General features: G+C 36.4%; 1 protein-coding gene across 5 annotated transcripts in view; it reads left to right on the forward strand.

Moving 5' to 3' along the window:
* The window catches only part of Srrm234 (Serine-arginine repetitive matrix 2/3/4), a 615,875-nt gene that overhangs the window by 43,032 nt on the left and 552,257 nt on the right, over window positions 1-20,586 (forward strand). For all 5 annotated transcript variants that reach the window (XM_090391694.1, XM_090391696.1, XM_090391697.1 and 2 more), the window contains one exon: window positions 7,640-7,912. In XM_090391694.1, coding sequence (XP_090247820.1) covers window positions 7,674-7,912 — 239 coding nt within the window. In that variant the 5' untranslated portion in view covers window positions 7,640-7,673. The remainder of the gene's footprint in view (window positions 1-7,639; window positions 7,913-20,586) is intronic.

A 20,586-nucleotide genomic window follows, 5' to 3' on the forward strand; every position in this document is an offset into this window, starting at 1 on the left:
GAAGGGAGTGCAGAGGTGAATAATCATGACTGTCTGAGGACTGGATATTGAGTGTGAGGACAAATCCAGGGAATGTCATCTTCAGATCTTGGTGGATAGGACAGTTGATAAGAGGGGCCTCTCAGATAGATACAGGGGGACTTCTTGCATAGGATAATGGTGATGCGAGAATGAAATGCCATCCTGGAAAGGTCATGTGAAAAAAGGAAGTGAAAATGAGATTTCTTGCATGACAGATAGTTATGAATGGAATGAATTGCTGGAGTGGGTGGTGACTGCTCCAATCCAAAACTGAATGTCTCCAAGGCAAAGTATGATAGTTATTGTGAGTGCTTGACCTCGCACAGTGAGTTCAGAATCCATAAAGGCATGGAAACAATACTAATATTTGCAAAGGGGTATGATGTTGTATTCACCAGAAATTTTGAATATGATTTGATTTCATTCTGATATGAAAGTGAAGATTGTAAGTCTTCTGCCATGCTATGATAGAGGCAAACTGAGGAGGAGGGCATAGGTAGCTAATACGTATATTGTGTAGAAGGAATAATGTAGGATTTTTGGATATGTGGTCTATATTCGACAGAAAGAAGTATTTGTACAATGCTGATGGACTGCATCTAAATGGTTTCGGTGTTAGATGTCTAGAGAGAGAGAGAGCTTTGTTCACCGAGCATGCATAAATACAAGTTCAGGAAAATGTGAGCAATTAGATTGGAAGCAGGTGAGTTTGTGTGAAGGCACCCATGAGTCGAGTGAGTGTGAGAATGACAAATCTAGTGTTGCAAGCAAAAATATTGAATAGGGTATTCAATTCAGGAAGTAAACTTGGGTGCAGGGAAATTTAAGCAATTAGAGTGGATACAGGTGAATGTGTGAAGGCAGTCATTGGTTGAGTGAGTGTGAGAATGACCAACAAGTATGGAATCTAGTCTCCTAAACAAAAATTTTGAATAGGGTAGTCAATTTAGGAATTAAAGGTGGTTGAGGCTTAAAGGGATGCTGCAGTTTCTATACATTAATGCCAGAAGTGTCAGGAACAAGAGGGAGGAGTTTTTGGCATTGGTTAATGCAACATCACCAAAAGTTATAGGCATTAACGAGACTTGACTAACAGCAGATGATGTAGTGACAGAGATAGAATGTGAAGGGTTTAATATTTTCAGAGAAGATAGGATGGAGATTGCTGATGATAGCAAATGAATTGCAGCCAAAAAGAATAGGAGATAGGCAGGAAGGTGGCTGTTCATTTGAAGCAGTCCGATATGAGATTAAAGCCAGTAAGACAAAATATACAGTTGTTATACATGTTGCTAGTTGTTATTATAGGCCTGGGAGTTCCATGATGATCTGGAAGACATGCATCGACAAATAGTACAGGTTAAAACTAGTACAGGTTGAGTGATTATTATGGGGGACTTTAACTATGGAGATATAAACTGGAAGGAAGAAAGATCACATGGCAGAAAGGAAATAGTTTATACACCTGCTGAGGGATAATTACTTAAGGCAGCATGTGATGGAGGAGACTATGGGTGTGAGAGTATTGGACCTGGTCATAAGATCAGAAGAGCTCTCCATAACCAAGGCAGCCATATTGCCACCGATTGGTAAAAGCGGCCATGTGGTCGTGACTTGAGAGATTGTAAAACATGAAGAATATCCTGTCAAGAATGGGCATGTGTGGAATTGCAAGGCAAGTGATTATGACAAACTTTGGAGGAAGCTTAAATCTGTACCATGTCATGAAATACTGCAGGGTAAGGAAGTTAGTAATGCATATTTAAGTTATATATAGATAGTTAAGGCTCATCAAGAGGAAACAAGAGGTATTAAATTGTATACCTAAGGTAAGTTGGATTAATCAGATAGGAGTTTGATAGATAAGTAATATCATTAAGCATAAGCTGCAGAAGAAGAAAATGCTGTGGAGGTTATATAAGGAGAAAGGTGACCAATGAAGTCATAAACAGTACAAGACTCAAACAAGACAGGCGACCAGAATGGCAATGAAGGCAAAATCAGATTAAAAGAAGAAGGTGAAATCCCAAAGAGTTCTTTTGTAAGTGGTAAAATGTAGGGGTGCTTAAGGGTCAAAGCTATATAACTGAGAGGAGACCTCCACATTGCCTCTAAAGGTGTGCGGAGAACCGACCAGGACTTCTGACATAATGGCCAATCCTCACCTTCTTGTGATGCCCCCTGTTGGGTATCTACCTGGATACTGAACGAACGAGGATGAGCTGACAATTTGGGATTTAGCCGACCAAATTGTATTCTTATTGGCTTAAACCAATATAGAAAGTGATGGTACAACATGACATAATTTCATGTTGGCAGGGGCATCTCCCGGTTAAACAAAACCCCCATTGTTTTTGCCAGGGTGAACAGAGAAAAGTCAGCTACTGGAACAAATCTGAAAGCACACCCAAACTCAACATCACCAGAGTTAAAGATCAGTACTATCAACATAAGCCTGAGTGGCAAAGAAATGGGGCTAGCTGAAGAATTAGATAAGTACCAGATCAACATAAGAGGGATGACTGAAACAAAAAAGACAAAAACTGGTTAGATCTTTCTGAGCAATAAATACAAAATGTTATATTCAGGAAATAACAATGAAGGAAAAGAAGGAGTAGCCATAGTATTCAACACAAAATACAAAGCTAATCTTCTTGAATGGCAGGCAGTCTCAAGTAGAGTGATGTGAGCAAATATCAGAATGGAGAATTGGACAATGAGACTTATTTGTGCCTATGGTCCCACAGAAGGTTCTACTAAGGTAGAAGTGGAGGAATTTTTTGATGCTTTAGAAAAAGCAATTGACACAATGAAAAAGGAAAAGTTGGTACTTGTTGGGGATCTAAATAGCAGAGTAAGAAATGATTGTCAGACATAGAAAAATATTTTGGAAAATGGAGAAAAAAAAAATGCAAAGGTAATAATAATGGCAAATACCCGTTGGATTTCTGCTCAGGACATGGACTGGTTATTACAAACACCATGTTCCAACATAAAAATGTGCACAAATTCACATGGAGAGAAGAGGCAAGAAATAAGAAAAGTCTCATTGACTATGTTATTGTTGATAGTGATGTTTTCACCTTAGTGCAGGACACCGGAGTGTACAGAGGATTTGAAATTGGAAGCGATCGCTATTTACTCTTGAGCAGGATGAAATTGAATTTCATATTGAAAACAATGACATGTAAGAAAGTTTTAAAGCGAATAAAAGTAGAGCAGCTCTCAGATGGGAACTGTAGACTAAAATACACAAAGATTATTGAAGAAATAATGAAAGAGTTTGAGAACAGGAACCAAACCTTGGAGATTCAGTGGCAAGCCTTGAAGAAAACTCTGATTGATTCAGCCAGAGGGGCATGTGGTGAGGTTGTCTGCAAGGATAGAAAAATCAGAACTCCATGTTGGACACAGGAAGTTAAAGAGGCAGTGAAGGAAAAGAAGAAAGCATATCAAAAGTTCCTGGGAAATAAGTCAGCTTTTGCTCTTTGAGAATACACAGACAAATGTAAGAAAGCAAAACACTGTTTAAAACTAGCTAAACAAAAGTCATGGGAAGACTTCGGCAAGAACATAGAAAATAAATATCAAGAAAGTGGTAAGATATTCTGAGATTGTTGAAGAAGCTTAGAAATGGAGGAAAGAGTGCTGTAAAGGAGTTAGAGATGATAAAGGTGACATGAAAACAGGAGAAAAAGATATCCTTGAAGTGTGGAGTAATTACTTCGAGAAATTGCTAAATGAAACAAGCAGTGATAGCACAGTGGTAAAAAACACTCAACAGGCATACAGTCAGGAATACATATCCATACTTGAAGTAGAAAAAGAGCCATGCCATCAAAGGCTTGAAATGTGGAAAGGCAGCAGGAGTAGATGATATTCGACCAGAAATGCTGAAGTGTGGTGGTATAATAGTTTTACAGTGGCTGCACTGCATAGTTCAGAAAGCCTGTACAGAGAGACGAATTCCGATGATTAGAGTAGAGCTCTCATAGTACTCATATATAAAAAAGGAAATAAAACTGAATGTGAGAATTATAGAGGTATTTCCCTACTGAGTGTTCCTGGCAAGATCTGTGCAAGTATACTTGAGAAACGGTTGAGAAGGATTGTGGAAGAAAAGCTTGGTGAAGAACAAGCTGACAAATCACTTTATGACAAATAGTTAAGAAATCATGGGAATATAACAAAGATCTGTATTTAAGTTTTGTCAACCTGGAAAAGGCATATGACAAGTTGTCATGAGAGAAGCTATTCAATGTGCTACAGTTATATGGTGTCAACGGGGCATTATATGAAGCAATACTTAGTCTTTATTTGAGTTGTAAGTCAGCAGTTAGAATTGAAGGAAGTACAGGAAGATGGTTTAATGTTATATCTGGTGTGAGACAGGTATGTACATTATCCCCTCTGTTATTAATTATCTATATGGATCACATTATGAAGGAAAGTGGTATTAAACATGATATCAGAATTGGAGACGTTAATGTCAGCTCTTTGCTTTATGTGCGGATGATGTTATACTTCTAAATAAATCCACTACAAGTTTGCAAGATTCCCTGACTAAATTGAATAACTGTTGTAATAGATATGGTATGAAGGTCAACATTAAAAAGACAATGAAAATAGGTAGAATTGTTGAAAATGTCAACTGTGTTGCATATGGGGAACCTATGGAACAAGTAAAACATTTCAGCTACTTAGGCATGATTTTTACTGAAGATGGTAAATTAAATATGGAAATAGACAACAGAATTAACAAAGCATGGTATGGTAGGAAGTGAATTGAATAAATTCATATGGTATAAGAGAGAAAATAGTCGGAACATTAAATTAGCTGTATACAAGACAGTGTTCAAACCAGTTTTAACTTATGGATCTGAGAGCTGGGTCAGAAGTAAAACACTTGACCAAAGACTAGAGACCGCAGATATGAGAGTCCTGAGAAAGATTAGAGGCGTGAACAGATGGCATCAATGGCAATATCATATTAAAAATGAAGATATTAGGAAAGAATTTGACATTGTCAGCATCCAGGAATGTGTTAGTAGAACTAATCTCAGGTGGTATGGTCACTTAAACAGAATGGGCAAGGAACGATTAGCAAAACAAGTGTTCTCTGCCAGGTTGGCAGGAAAACGACCCAGAGGAAGACCCAAGATATAGGTGGATTGATATGGTACAAAGTGCCTTAGACGATAGAAATATAAGATCTGATAATGTTGGAGTCTTGACAAGTAACACACTGATTTGGAGGAAAATTGTAGATAAGGAAGTTAGAAATGATGTAAATTTTTCATGTAGTACTATCATATCCTGTACATCCCTTGAGGGTATATGTCAGGAATTTGATGATGATGATTCATTTGTACGTGGCAAGTAAGAGGAAGATTAACCATAATGAGTGATGGTGGTCACGAGATGACAGAATTAGGTAAAATAGTTGAGTTACTGAGTGACCACTTTGCAATGGCATATCATCCAAATAAGGTTAGTACGTTAACATATTGACATGACAGACATTAATGTGGGAACAGAGGTGAAGGAATTGGAGGTTTTTAGGATATTACAGAATATACCAAATGGAAATCTGTTATACAAATTAGACCAAATAGAGATGGAAATGACACTGGTTACGTGGATGAGAGGGTGGCTTCTGGACAAATATCAAAATATTGGTATATGGAGGAACAGAATCAAGGCGAAAACAGGTGACTAGTGGTGTGCCGCCAGGTTCATTGCTGGAATAAGTACTGTTTAATTTGCACATAAATGATATAGGATATTACCTAAAAGAAAATATTCAGTTATTTGCTGATTATGTGAAATTAGGCAGAATAATAGTTAATCAAGGCAATGTGGAGAGCTTGCAAGATGATTTAAATAGGCTGGCAGTATGGGCAAAAGATAATGGGTGTCAGTTTAATGTGGAGAAATTTAAAGTTATGCATTTTGGGAGAAATGGATTACAAACTATGTACCACATTGATGGAACTATACACCAGGAAATAGATGTATCTAGAGATTTAGGAGTGGTTGAAGAGAGATTTAAAGTTTAAAGACATATTGTTAAGATAGCCCATAAGATTACTTGGCTATTGAAAATCACATTAACAAGTAGAGAGAAAGAAGTATTATTCCTCTTTATAAGACCTTGATATGTCCACATCTGGATTACTGTGCTCAGGTCTGGTCTCCTGGGTTTCTTGGGGATGAGGAGGCAGTGGAGAAGATTCAGTGGTGAGTGACCAAGATGATAAGTGGTCTGTGGAATGTTCCCTATGCAGATAGATTGAAGGTGTGTGTGGATTGCAGAAGTTGGTTGATAGGAATAAAAGAAGGGATATGCATTTAAGTTGCTTAAAGGTTTTTATAGGATTGATGCAGGAAAAATGTTTTAGCACTTGGCTAGAGGAGCCAGAACAAGGGATCATCCCTGAAGTTGAATAAAGCTGTGGTTAGTAGGGATGTGAGGAGTAGATTTTTTGCTTGGAGAGTTGAATTGAGTAGAATGGGTTGCCAGAGTCATTTGTGAGTTCTCTGTGTGTTAATGGGTTCAAGGACAGCTATTATAGATTGTATGGATAATTTGGTTCTAAAATGTTTCAGTAATTGGCTACAGGGTCCAGAACAAGGGACCATCCCTTAAGTTTAATAAAGGTGTGGTTAGTAGGGATGTGAGGACTAGATTTTTTGTTTGCAGAGTTGCGAATATGTGGAATGGGTTGCCAGAGTAAGTTGTGAGTGCTTTGTCTGTTAATGGGTTCAAGGAGAAGTATGATAGATTGTCTGGATAGTTTGGATCTCCTGTGCTGTTTTCACACTCTGTGCTTGTACAATAATAACGACAACATTTTCTTCTTTCACTATGTGTTATTCCTGCTTCCTATGCAGGGTCTGCATGTTACTTAGATGTGACTTCTTGTTAGTACCACTCCCAACCAACCTGTCACCTAGCCTACCGTTGGGGGGGGGATATATTTTTGACTGTAGAAGCATATGTTCATGGGGCTGGTTTGCCTGCTTGCGGGATGAAAAATGCCAGATAAAAAGGTGGAAAAAACCCTACTTCTGCACCCAAGACAGACTAACTTGGCTATGGCTGAGGAAGATCCTCAAGTTCCTCACGTCTTCGATGGGAATCGAACCTGGGACACTCCTTCCCCAGGCATATGGTTGCGAAGCACAAAAGCCACTAGGCTAACCGTGTGGACAATAATAACAACATTAATAATAATAATAATTTTTCCTTTTTCATTTGTTATATAGATATGGATTTTTCTATCATTGCTGTTAGCTTCATTAAATTTGGCTGTCAAGCAAAATTTTCTTCATAATTTGTCCCTGGGTTTCTAAGCTTTTTTTTTTTTATTATTGTATTACACAGATAGCACAAATGTTTCTGTATGCAAAGTAAAAAAAAATCATTGCAATTTTAAAAAACTTGATTTTATTTTGTGACAATTGTTTAGTGCTTCTGTGAATTAAACACACCTCTTTATCAAACAAAAATGTGCTATATACACATGATCTTCAAAAATTATAAATAAAATAATTTGATACATTGTTTGCTTACTATTAATTTATTCAATTTCTATTATATTTTCATGTGTTTCAGGTATATCAAGGAATTATTGAAATATTTAAATACAATGTATAATGGTATCGGCTTGCCTACTCCACGTGGAAGTGGAACGAATGGTTATGTTCAGAGAAATTTATCTTTTGTTCGCAAATGTAAAGAAAAAGTAAATTATCGAACTGAAGAAGATTTAAAGAAACTTGATGCTGCAACAAATAAGCAACCAAATCTAGAAATTCTAGCTCATGAAAGAAAAAGACAAATTGAATTGAAATGTTTAGAAATGGAAGAGTTGCTTGAAACTCAAGGGTATGTCTAATATATTAACTGGTTGACACCAGAATTTTTAGTGATTATATATATTATTCATTAAGGTTACTTATATTATTTATTATTATGGGTTATTTTTATTTGTATTTTTTTAATTATTTTTCTGAATTATGTTTAAGTGTGCATAATGAAATTAGCAAAATCATACACCCACTATAACTAACTTTCATTTCAAGAATGCTAGTTATTGTTGATTCTCACAGTAGCAGATATTATAGCAAAATTGCAGAATCCTGACCAGAGCCCTACAGACATAGTGCATTGCTACAGGAAATTTATTGTAGCAAACTATCCACTATATCAAACTGTTTTTTATAGTTATACCCTCAGCCTATCCCTTATAAAGATCATTCCACAGACCTGTCACCAGCTTAGTCACTCGTTTCTGAATCCTCTGTACCATCTCCTGATCCAAGAAGCCCAGGTAACAAATCTGTGCACAATAATCAAGACGCAGCCATGTCATATCCTTATAAATAGGGATAATAATATCTCTATCTTTACTTATGAGCATGTTTTTCAACATCCAAATAATCCTTTGAGATATTTTACCAACTTTTGTAATATGCCCCTGAACTTCAACTGCCTGTTCACCATTATCCCAAATTCCTTAACCTCATCAATTTCCTGCAATCCAGTACGGTAGTGTAATACACAGTAATTTGAAATGCATAACCTTACATTTTGCAACATTAAATTGACAATCATTATCTTTTGTCCACAATGCCAATTTATTTAAATCATCCTACAGGATATGTACATTATATGAAAATTGCATCTATTATGCTTCTCCTATTTCTAAATCCCATTTGTTCTTCTTCCATCTGTTCCTCATAAGAATGTTTAACTCTGTTTTGAAGAATCCTGATGAATATTTTATAGCAGTGGCTTAGAAGGGTGATGGGTCTATAGTTAGTGCAGGATCTCACATCTCCTTTTTTGTGGATGGGTATGATCTGACCTGTTCTCCATTCTGTTGGTAAATTTCCTTTCTTTGGTATTTTGTTGAACAGCTGTCTTAAGTAATTTATTATGCTTTCTCCCCCTTTTTCCAGAAGTTCTTTTTGAATGTTGTCTATGCCTGGTGCTTTATCATTTTTCATTTATTTGATTGTTCTATGTATTTCTTCATTTAGGATGTCTTTTGTGTCAGAAGTTTCTTCTGGGTTGAAGATGTTTGATCTATGTTTTCTTCAGCCGCAAATGTTTTTTTATCATTTGCTACTTGTTGTGGTTCCATCTTTTTGCAACATTGAAACTGGGTTGGGTGAGTATGTTCTAGTTATATCTTTAACTATTTCATAAGTGGTCTTGGGGTCATGTTTTTGTATGCTTCATCACACATTTCTGCTTTTTCTTCTAAATATGTGATTTTTGCTAATCTGCATTTTTCTATTTCTTTTTTCAAATTTTTGTATAATATTCTATTTTTTTCGTTATCTTCTTTTGAGAGGTTAGTTTTGGATATTCTTTTTCTCCCATAAGTCCAAAATCTTGGTCATTATTGCCTGATTATAACATTTTATACTTATTATTTAGTAAGATCTCACATATTTTTGTCTTCTTTGTCTCAGTAATGCCAATTATGTTCTTGTGGCAATTCTTCTGTAAGTTTAATTTCCTTTGCATTAATACTCCTTATATTGATGGTTCTTATCTTCAGTTATTCTGACGTTGGGTTTTTCTTCTTCTTTTTCTGGATGTTGAATTGGAGCTTGTTCCAGGAGCTGAATTTTCACTGTTCACCCTGGTTCCTGACGAGAACAGCAGGGGCTTTGTAAAACCTGGCAATTCCCCAGTCACTATGAAATCTCATTATGTTGTACTCTCATATACATTTGTGGTTTAAGCCAATAGAGAGTACAATTTGGTCAACTACGTCCCAAATTGCCAGCCTATCCTCTTTTGTTTGTTCAGTACGTAGTAGATATCTACTAATGGGATGCACCGCATGAAGGTGAGGATTGGAAATGTGGAGGTTGCTTAAGGATAAAACCAGTCATTTGGTTTTATCCTTAAGCAACCTACACTTATATAATTTTATTGGTTGTAATTCTTCAGCTATCATCAGCACTACCCCACCTGTCCTATTCCCTCTATCCCCAGGAAAATATAATACCTCTATACATTCTGTAAACCAGGTCTCACCGATGCTCTTATTTTTGGCCAAGTCGAGCTGACCAATGCCAAAAACTTCTCTCCCTTATTTCTGATACTTCTTGCACATGCATTTCAACACCCCCCCCCCCCCTGGAGTCACAACTACCCTTTTGTAACTACCCATTTAAAGGTAGTTGAATCATAAATCTTTGAGCATTTCAAATATAGCATTCTCCTTCATTGTTATTTTCTAATAAATCCTAAAACAAACCAATTGTTTCTCCACTGCAGAAGTATTCAAAGTTATCCTGCAATTAATTGCATTGGACCAATTAAGATGAGTACTGATGCGCTATGCACTCATAATCTCTATTTTTTTAGTGTAATTATTGTACTATAGCATTTTATAATATAATTGCAAAAATATTATTAGCTTTTACTATTCTTAAAAATGGCGCCGAAAATTCATCGTAACAAGGCAGTATCTCAAGCTCAAGTTGTTGCTACTGAGGAGAGCGTTTTGTCCTGATGAACAAAAGTACTTCTGGAGTGATGATGGTAATTTATCTGAGGGTAAGTTGACATTAGAAATATCTCGATTAAAAGAAATTATTAGAAAATCCACCAGGGAATTGGAAAAGGTGGAAAAACATTTGACTAAACTTAGGCAGGATAGGAAAAAGGATCAGAACAAGAACAGGCAGGAAAGTACTGAACTTGGTAGTCAAAATATTAATAACAACAAGGTAAGTCAGCTAAAATCTAAGAAAAAACAGGCGATATGGTATGGTAACTCGATTTTAAAATTTGCACTTACTGAGGGAGTCACCACTTCTAGTTTCTCAGGAGTGAAAATTAAAAATATGACAAACATAATTGAAAACCAAAAAAGAAAAGTAAAAGATGGTAGTTCTTGTAAATGCAAATAATTGAAGTAGTGACAAATATAGTATGAGAGAAGATTTGAACGATCTGTTGGAAGAAGCGAGAAAGAAATGTGAGAGAGTAGAAATTGTTGGATTACTACCCAGATATGACAATACTGAGTTGAGAAGGAGGGCGATGATAGCAAATGATTTCACGCACAGGCTGAGTAGAAGATATGGATATGAGTTTTTAGATGTGCATGTGTGTGAGGGGGGGGGGGTGATGGCAGAAAAGACATGTATAAGAAGGATTGCCTGCACTTGAATTCATTTGACATCAGAAGCCTGGAGAAATTACTTCTTGGTATGAGACCTAATGCAGAGAGTCAGGGAAACTAGATCGTCAAGGGAAGAATGGGAAAATTATGTGTGAAAGTTCAGCTATGCTATGCAAATTTGATAAATATATGAATGTCTTTGAACATGGTTATGTGCATGGCGAAGGGGTGGAAAAATATGCTTTAGGTTTGGATGTTTTAAGTATGTCTAGAGAGGGAAAAGAAAAAATTCTAGAACAAGACCAAATGGATTGCATATCTAATTATTAGAATAGGCTAGGTGCTAATTTATTATACCTATACACAAATACCAGTAGCTTTAGAAACAAAGAAGTTGAGTTCGTTGCTTTATTGAATATGATGTGGTTTAAGATTGTTGAAATTAGTGAAAACCTGGCTATCAGAATTAGATATGATAAGTGGGATCGAGTGTAATGGGTATATTATTTTTAGGAATGACAGAAGAGATAGGAGAGGAGTAGTGCTACTAATGATATTAGATGAATTAAGTCCAGTTAGTGAAGAAACAAAAGAAACGGATGGTAACAATGTCCCATGTAGTGGTGAGTTTGAGTCTATCTGGTGTGAAGTGGAAGTTAACAGAATGAAATATATGGTGGGGGTGTTGCTACAGATCTCGTGGCTCAGTTGCAGGGCACGGAGAAATATATTGCCAATTTAGCCTTATGGGTTCCAAGCAAATAATCATTATGAGTGACTTTAATTTTCCAAACATTGATTGGGTAGAAGAGAAATCTCATGATAAGAAAGAAGAGGAATTTGTTGAATTGTTGTGAGACAACTTTCTCAAGCAGCATGTGAAAAAAGGAACTCGATGTCAAAGAGTGTTGGATTTTCTCATAACATCAGAAGGGATCTCTGTCAAGAATATAGCTATTTTACCACCAATTGGTGACAGTGATCATGCTGTACTTTCATGGGAAGTATCTAATTGTATTGATGCTCCAGTTAAAACAGGTAACTTGTTTAACTGCAAAGCTGGAAATTATGATCAACTTAGGAGAATACTATCTTTGGTCCCTTGATATCAGTTGCGGAATGAGAAAAATGTCAGTAATGCATGGGAATCTTTGAAAAAGTGCTTAAATGAGGCGGTATGTGAATGTATCTCTAGTGTACAAAGAATAAATAGGTTGGGAAGTGAATTGGATATCCAACCTTATTAAGCAAGAATCCACAAGAAGAAGATGATATAGAAAGAATATCGTGAGAATAAGAGTGAGAGGAGTTATGAAATATATAAAGCTCAGGCCAGAAAAGTAACGAGTATTGTGAGGAAAGCTAAATCAGAGTATGAAAAGAAATTGGCCATGCAAGCTAAAGGCAATCCAAAAGAATTTTATCATTATGCCACAAGTAAAAGAAAGAATGAATGTGGAAGAATAACTTTATTGAATGCAGATGGTAGTCGAGTGTCGGAAGCTAATGAGATTGTTAAGTTAATGAGTGCTCACTTTGCTTAAATATATCAACCAGGTGTATGTAACATGGTGCACAGTGCTACTGCTACATTGGATGAAGAGTTAGAGGTTTGTAAAAATGAGGTTGAAGAGCTGTTGCATAACCTGGATAAGAATTTGTCTATAGGGACAGATGGAATATATTGAAGTTATACAAACGTGTGAAGGCCATGCTTTCACACGTTTGTATAACTTGAGTCTCACCTCAGGAATGGAAGGAATGTGTAATAGTTCTATTGTACAAGAGTGGTGCAAAAACTGATGTGTCTAACTACCGACCTATCAGTATCTCTGGTGTGGTAGTGAAGATTTTAGAGCAGTTGTTAAGAACTTGCATACAGAATTGGGAAGACAAACATGCCATACTCTGCAAGGTACAGCATGGGTTTACTAAAGGAAGGTCATGTAGCAATTTGCTCATATTTTATACAGTGTTACAGCCAAGTTGGATACAGGGAATGCATACGCTATGGTAATGTGCGATTTTTCTAAGGCACTTGATAGGATATCACACGAAAGGCTATTGCATATTCTTGACTTAGTTGACAGACAGATATCAAAAAGTGATATACAGTGGGTGAGAATCTGCAAGATTTAAGGTGACCAGTGGTGTGCCTCGGGGTTCAGTCCTTGGGCCATTATTGTTTATTCTATACATTAATGACATCAGGAAGGATCTAACATGAGATGTGCAATTATTTGCTGATGCTGCGAAGATAGGCAGGGCAATCAGGGATTCTACTGATATTCAGCAATTACAAAATGATTTGAATAGACTGGAAATTTGGGCAAATGAAAAAGGCTGTCAATTTAATGTTAGTAAGTGTAAAGTTTTGCACTTTGGCATGATTAGAGTTCCAGCGGTATATTATATTAGCAGGATTTTGCTACAAAAAACTGAAGAGGCAAGGATCTTGGCATATTGTTGGATAGGAATATAAAGTTCAAAGGTCACATAGCAAAAGTTGCAAATACAACTCAGATGATAATTGCTATGTTGAAACGAACCTTGACCTGTAAGGATAAGGAAGTCATTTTGCCTCTTTATAAGGCTTTGATAAGACCACACCTGGATTATTGTGCACAGATTTGGTCTCTCAGGTTCCAAGGGGATAAAGAAGCTGTAGAAAGGGTGCAAAGAAGAATTACAAAGATTATATCTGGATTATAGGATTTAGATAATGAGGACAGATTGTGAGTATGTGGATTGCAGACTCTGGTTAACAGGAGAAAGAGGGGGTGATATGATAGAGGTCCATAAACTTTTGAATGGGTGTTATAGGATATCAACTGATGAAATTTTTTGTTATATGAAAGGGGGGAGAGAACACGGGGGCATCCATGGAAGTTAAATTTATTTGCAGTAAAGGGGTAAGAGCTAGGTTTTCTAGTGAGCAATGAGTCAGTGGAATAGTTTGCCCTTAGGGGTAGTGAATGCATCTAGTGTGAATGAATTTAAGGTAAGGTATGATAGCTGGTTTGGGTGATTTATAGCCTCCCTCGATGAGTCCTTGACTCCCTGGAGGTCTCAGATAATAACAATAATATCTCTAGTTTGTGGTTGTGCACTTCCAAACTCTCACTAAATAACACTTTCTTCAAACATTTAACTCCTAAACCATTTAAATGTAGTCTGTAAGGCATATATAAGTCCTTTTGTCCATCAAATTCACTCCATATATCAATATACTGCACACAATCTTCTCATTGACTCATTAGCAATCGTGACTCTTCTATTCAACTCTGTCCTGTCATACCAAGGCAGCAGACTCACAATCTTTAAATTAAAGATACCAAGAAATTATATACTTGGTTTAATTCTTTATCCAAGTGTAAGCAAACAAAGTTTGCACCTAAAGTATTTTCATGACTGGGGCAACTCGTGGTAAAGGTGGTATTACTTCACATCACTTGCCTTAGTATCCCATAAAGCAAAGCACATCTTGCAGACATGTATGAGGCTATGCATTATGGGAAAGGTCACTACCCAGACTGGTTTCGACCCTTATTGAGGTCTCATCAGTGGGAGCCAGACCCAGAGGTGATATCAAGGTTGAAGTAATGCAGATGCCATACTTTCATATACAAATTGCCAAAAGGTATCACACCTTATTATTATCATACTCTGGATTAGAGATAGATAGTTGTTGAAAGTTTTTCACTTGGTTAAACTGTAAATTAAAGATACCAAGAAATTATATACTTGGTTTAATCCTTTATCCAAGTGTAAGCACATTACTTCAACCTTGCTATCACCTTTGGTTCTGGCTCCCACTGACGAGACCTCAATAAAGGTCGAATCCAGCTATTAACCCTTCATATAATGCATACCATTATACATGTCTGCACAGAGATGTGCTTTGCATTATGGGATACTAAAGCAAGTGATGTAAAGTCATACCACCTTTACCAAGAGTTGCCCTGGTCCTGAAAATACTTCAGGCGCAAACTTTGTTTGCTTGCACTTGGATAAAGGATTAAACCAATTATATAATTTCTTGGTATCTTTAATTTATAGTTTAACCAAGTGAAAAACTTTCAATCATGATCTTTGCTTCCTTACTCTTCATTTTTATTTCTTTCAACAACACTTTGATATTTTTTATTCCATTGCATAATTCTCCTCTTTCAAATCCTACCATGACAATCGACTCTTTCACTTCTGCAAACTAACAGCTTCACTAACATCCTTAATCTTCGCACCTGGAAAATGTGCTTTCGTCATTTTCACTGTTATCATTGAATTTTCAGGCATTACCTTCTCCTTATTTCCAGTTTCTTGCACTTTCATACACTCTTAATTCACTTTTTTTTACATTCTCCTACCTGCTCTACTACACGACATTCCTTTCTGCAGTTGCTCTAGCTCCCCTTTTGTCCTGTGAAGGGCACCACATAAATGTATTATTTCACTCATTACTGTCACTTTATCATCCACGTTATTTTCAGCCACTTCTTTTATGCTCTCATTCATATTTCTCGCACTAGCATTCACTATTTCCACATTTTCTAGAACACTACCTTTTTCCTTACATCATTAATATTCATCACTTCATTTTCCCACTTTTCACACGACTTGTATTTTTTAAATTCACACACAAAACATTTCCAACACACTCTCTGCTCTCACCTTCATACCGTAACCACTTTACTAAATGAGAGAGATACACACACGTAAATTATCTGTTTATTCTATTTTACTTTGTGGCTTTGTTGGCTAAGGGGATAGCATCTGTTTTGCAGCTATGAGTTTGATTTCCACAGTGGTATGATTGTGCGTGAATGTCTTTACTTGTTGGATAAATCTATATGAAGTAGCTCGAAAAATTTTTTTTTGAGTTGGAGTATAATTCCTGTTCTAGATGCCAAATGGTTTATCTTATCCTTAGTCATTGATAGTGCAGGCAAATTTTCTTTGCAACTTTTCATCTGTGGGATTCACATAAAACACACACACACACACACACACACACACACACACACACACACACACACACACACACACACACACACACACAGTAGATCCCCTCCCTACCACTTTTATGTTCGATATAAATTTTCTGTTGTGACTGTATGAGATAGTTCATAGAAGTGATGTAGTGGCATCACTTCTGTGGCATTGTATATCCTTCAATTAAAGACATTGAAATTTTTTTTTTGGCCTTTTTCATTTAAAATCCCTTATTCAAATTCACTTACGTAATGTTTGTAGGAATTCCATGCAACAAAATCTATGACGAGGTTGGATTTCTTTCTTGTTAATCCTATTTGTTTTCTTACATTGTATTTTGCCACCAGTCAGCTGTATGTTATTATCAGGTGCACATTATTTTAGCAATTGAAAATTTATAAAAATCACAATCATCCAAAAATTTACAGAAAAATAATTCATTGTTTATTATTATTATCATGATCAACCAGACTCTCTCCATGGAGTGCTCATTGACACACTAACCATCATTCATGAAACATTTCATACTTCTCCTTAAACTGGTGGGCAGTAGATGGCATTGTGTTTTAATGGTGATGGTGTCATTGTGAGTGTTTTTTTTTTTATATCTATCTGCACACAAAAGGTCACAAGACCTATAGCAATTTAGTGCTATGTGTGGACAAGAGGATAAGAAGAAAGGAGGAATTTGTATGAACAGCTGACGGTTGCATTCTTTGAGAAAGGCAGAGTTGGGGAGTCTGTTCCAAAGGACCAAAGTTGGTGGAATGAAAGAGGAGGCAATGAAGTTCATATAGTGAGTTTCAAGATGGATTCCAAAAGGATGTTGGTTAGCAGTGGCTCTTGTTCTAATGATTTTGGAAGAAAGTGAAGGAATAATAGTGTTCACATCAGCAGAGCATTGTCTGTACAGAAAGTATCTGTAGAAAAAGCACAAGGCATAATCTGAGGGATTAATTAGCCAGATTGCCCTGTTCTAGATAGAATTCGGGTGGTGCACTAGAGAGGATTTTAGTGTACCACCCCAAATTGGGAACAGTATTACATGGTTGGGCTGATTTGCTAATTGCATAGAGTTACATCTGTAAAGGTGTGAAGTAGTGTCTTGTGCAAAAAAAGTACACCAAGTTTTTTGGCAAAAGCTATAGTTGAAATGTCAGAAAAGGTTGGAGATCAGTCCAAGGAAGGAAATCTGATTGTGTTTCAATAGCTAAGTATTGTTAATGGGGGAGGGGATGTGAGTTCTTTCTTGTGAGAGATCCAACAGGATTGAGTTTTGGTGGCACGCTACAGAATGTAGACAAATGCCAAGTAGAACTTATATAGCAAAATCACAAAAAAGTGTAGGGTGGTTTTAAAGCAGCTAAGGATCGTGTGACTCTGTTATTTTGCAGCAATGCTTCATGAGATCATATATTAAAACCATTACTCATTAATCGATCCCTAAGACCGCAGGCAACGAAGGGTGTGGATTTTAACATGTTACCAGTGCACTAGAAGGCAAATAAAGGTTGGGTTACAAAAGAAATCTTTAATGAATGGTTTTTCCGTCAATGTTTTTTTAGTTAAATAGTTAAACGCTATTTGATGGAAGAAATCTGGGCTTTAAAGTTTTATTGATTATAGACAATGTGCCTGTTCATCCTGTTTTAGAACACCTGAATGTGAAATTTTGTTTTCTGCCACCTAATACAACATCCTTAATATAACCACTAGACCAGGGTGTGATTGATACCTTCAAAACTTACTACAAAAGAAAAACATTCCAATACATTTTGGATAAACTAGATAAGGATAATTTACTGACAGTTATTGATGTGAGGAATAAATTTTCTATTTTGGATTGCATCAAACTTGCTTAGTTGGCATTATCAGAATTGAAACCATCATCATCATCAAATTCCTGACATGTACCCTCAAGGGGTGTACAGGATATGACAGTACTACATGAAAAAATTACATCATTACTAACTTCCTATCTACAATTTTCCTCCAAATCAGTCTGTTACTTGTCAAGACTCCAACATTATCAGATCTTATATTTCTATTGTCTAAGGCACTTTGTACCGTATCAATCCACCTATATCTTGGTCTTCCTCTGGGTCGTTTTCCTGCCAACCTGGCAGAGAACACTTGTTTTGCTAATCTTTCCTCTCCCATTCTATTTAAGTGACCATACCACCTGAGATTAGCTCTGCTAACGCATTCCTGGATGCTGACAATGTCAAGTTCTTTCCTAATATCCTCATTTTTAATATGATATTGCCATTGATGCCATCTGTTCACGCCTCTAATCTTTCTCAGGACTCTCATATCTGCGGTCTCTAGTCTTTGGTCAAGTGTTTTACTTCTGACCCAGCTCTCAGATCCATAAGTTAAAACTGGTTTGAACACTGTTTTGTATACAGCTAATTTCTCTCTTATTCCATATGAATTTATTCAGTTGACTTCCTACCATACCAGCTTTGTTGTCTATTTCCATATTTAATTTACCATCTTCACTAAAAATCGTGCCTAAGTAGCTGAAATGTTTTACTTGTTCCATAGGTTCCCTGTTCACAACACAGTTGACATTTTCAACAATTCTACCTATTTTCATTGTCTTTGTCTTTTTATTGCTGACCTTCATACCATATCTATTACAACAGTTATTCGATTTAGTCAGAGAATCTTGCAAACTTGTAGTAGATTTATTTAGAAGTATAACATATTCCGCATACAGCAGAGAGCTGACAGTAACATCTCCAATTCTGATATCATGTTTAATACGACTTTCCTTCATAATGTGATCCATATAGATAATGAATAACAGAGGGGATAATGTACATACCTGTCTCCCACCAGATTTAACATTAAACCATCTTCCTGTACTTACTTCAATTCTAACTGCTGACTTACAACTCAAATAAATACTAAGTATTGCTTGATATAATGCCCCATTGACACCATATAACTGCAGCGTATTGAATAGCTTCTCTCTTGGCACCTTGTCATATGCCTTTTCCAAATCGACAAAACTTAAATACAGATGTTTGTTATATTCCCATGCTTTCTCAACTATTTGTTGTAAAGTGAAGATCTGTTCCTGACAGCCTCTATTTGGCCTGAATCCACATTGTTCTTCACCAAGCTTTTCTTCCACAATTCTTCTCAACCGTTTCTCAAGTATACTTGCATATATCTTACCAGGAACACTCAGTAGGGAAATACCTCTGTAATTCTCACATTCAGTTTTATTTCCCTTTTTATATATGGGTACTATGAGAACTCTACTCCAATCATCGGGAATTCATCCCTCTGTCCAGTCTTTCTGAACGATGCAGTGCACCCACTGTAAGACTTTTATACCACCATACTTTAGCATTTGTGGTCGAATATCATCTACTCCTGCTGCCTTTCCACATTTCAAGCCTTTGATGGCTTTTTCTACTTCAAGCATGGATATGTATTCCTGAGTGTATTCCTGTTGAGTGTTTTTTTATCACTGTGCTATCACTGCTTGTTTCATTTAGCAATTTTCCAAACTAATTACTCCATACTTCAAGGATATCTTTTTCTCACGTTTTCATGTCACCTTTATCATCTCTCACTCCTTTTACAGCACTCTTTCCTCCATTTCTAAGCTATTTCAACAACCTCCAGAATATCTTACTACCTTCTTGATATTTATTTTCAATGTTCTTGCGAAAATCCTCCCGTGACTTTTGTTTAGCTAGTTTTACACAGAGTTTCGCTTTCTTACATTTGTCTCTGTATTCTCTAAGAGCAAAAACTGACTTATTTGTCAGCAATTTTTGATATGCTTTCTTCTTTTCCTTCACTGCCTCTTTAACTTCCTGTGTCCACCATGGAGTTTTGATTTTTGCTATCCTTGCAGACAACCTCACTACATGCATCACTGACTGAATCAATCAGGGTTTTCTTCAAGGTTTGCCACTGAATCTCCAAGGTTTAGTTCCTGTTGTCAAATTCTTTCATTTTTTCTTCAATAATCGTTGTGTATTTTAGTCTACAATTCACATTTGACATTCACAGCTGCTCAACTTTTATTCACTTTAAAACTTTCTTACATGTTATTCTTTTCAATATGAAATTCAATTTTATCCTGCTCAAGACTAAATAGTGATCGCTTCCAATTTCAAATCCTCTGTACACTCTAGTGTCCTGCGCCAGGGAGAAAATATCACTATCAACAATAACATAGTCAATGAGACTTTTCTTATTCCTTGCCTCTTCTCTCCATGTGAATTTGTGCACATTTTTATGTTGGAACATGGTGTTAGTAATAACCAGTCCATGTCCTGAGCAGAAATCCAACAGGTATTTGTCATTATTATTAGCTTTGCTCTTTTCTCCAAATTTTCCCAAAATATTTTTGTATGTCTGACAATCATTTCCTACTCTGCTATTTAGATCC

This window comes from Typopeltis vanoorti, chromosome 4, assembly GCF_054136105.1.
Source record: "Typopeltis vanoorti isolate ZY-2024b chromosome 4, IOZ_Tvanoo_1.0, whole genome shotgun sequence".
NCBI classification, from domain to species: domain Eukaryota; kingdom Metazoa; phylum Arthropoda; class Arachnida; order Uropygi; family Thelyphonidae; genus Typopeltis; species Typopeltis vanoorti.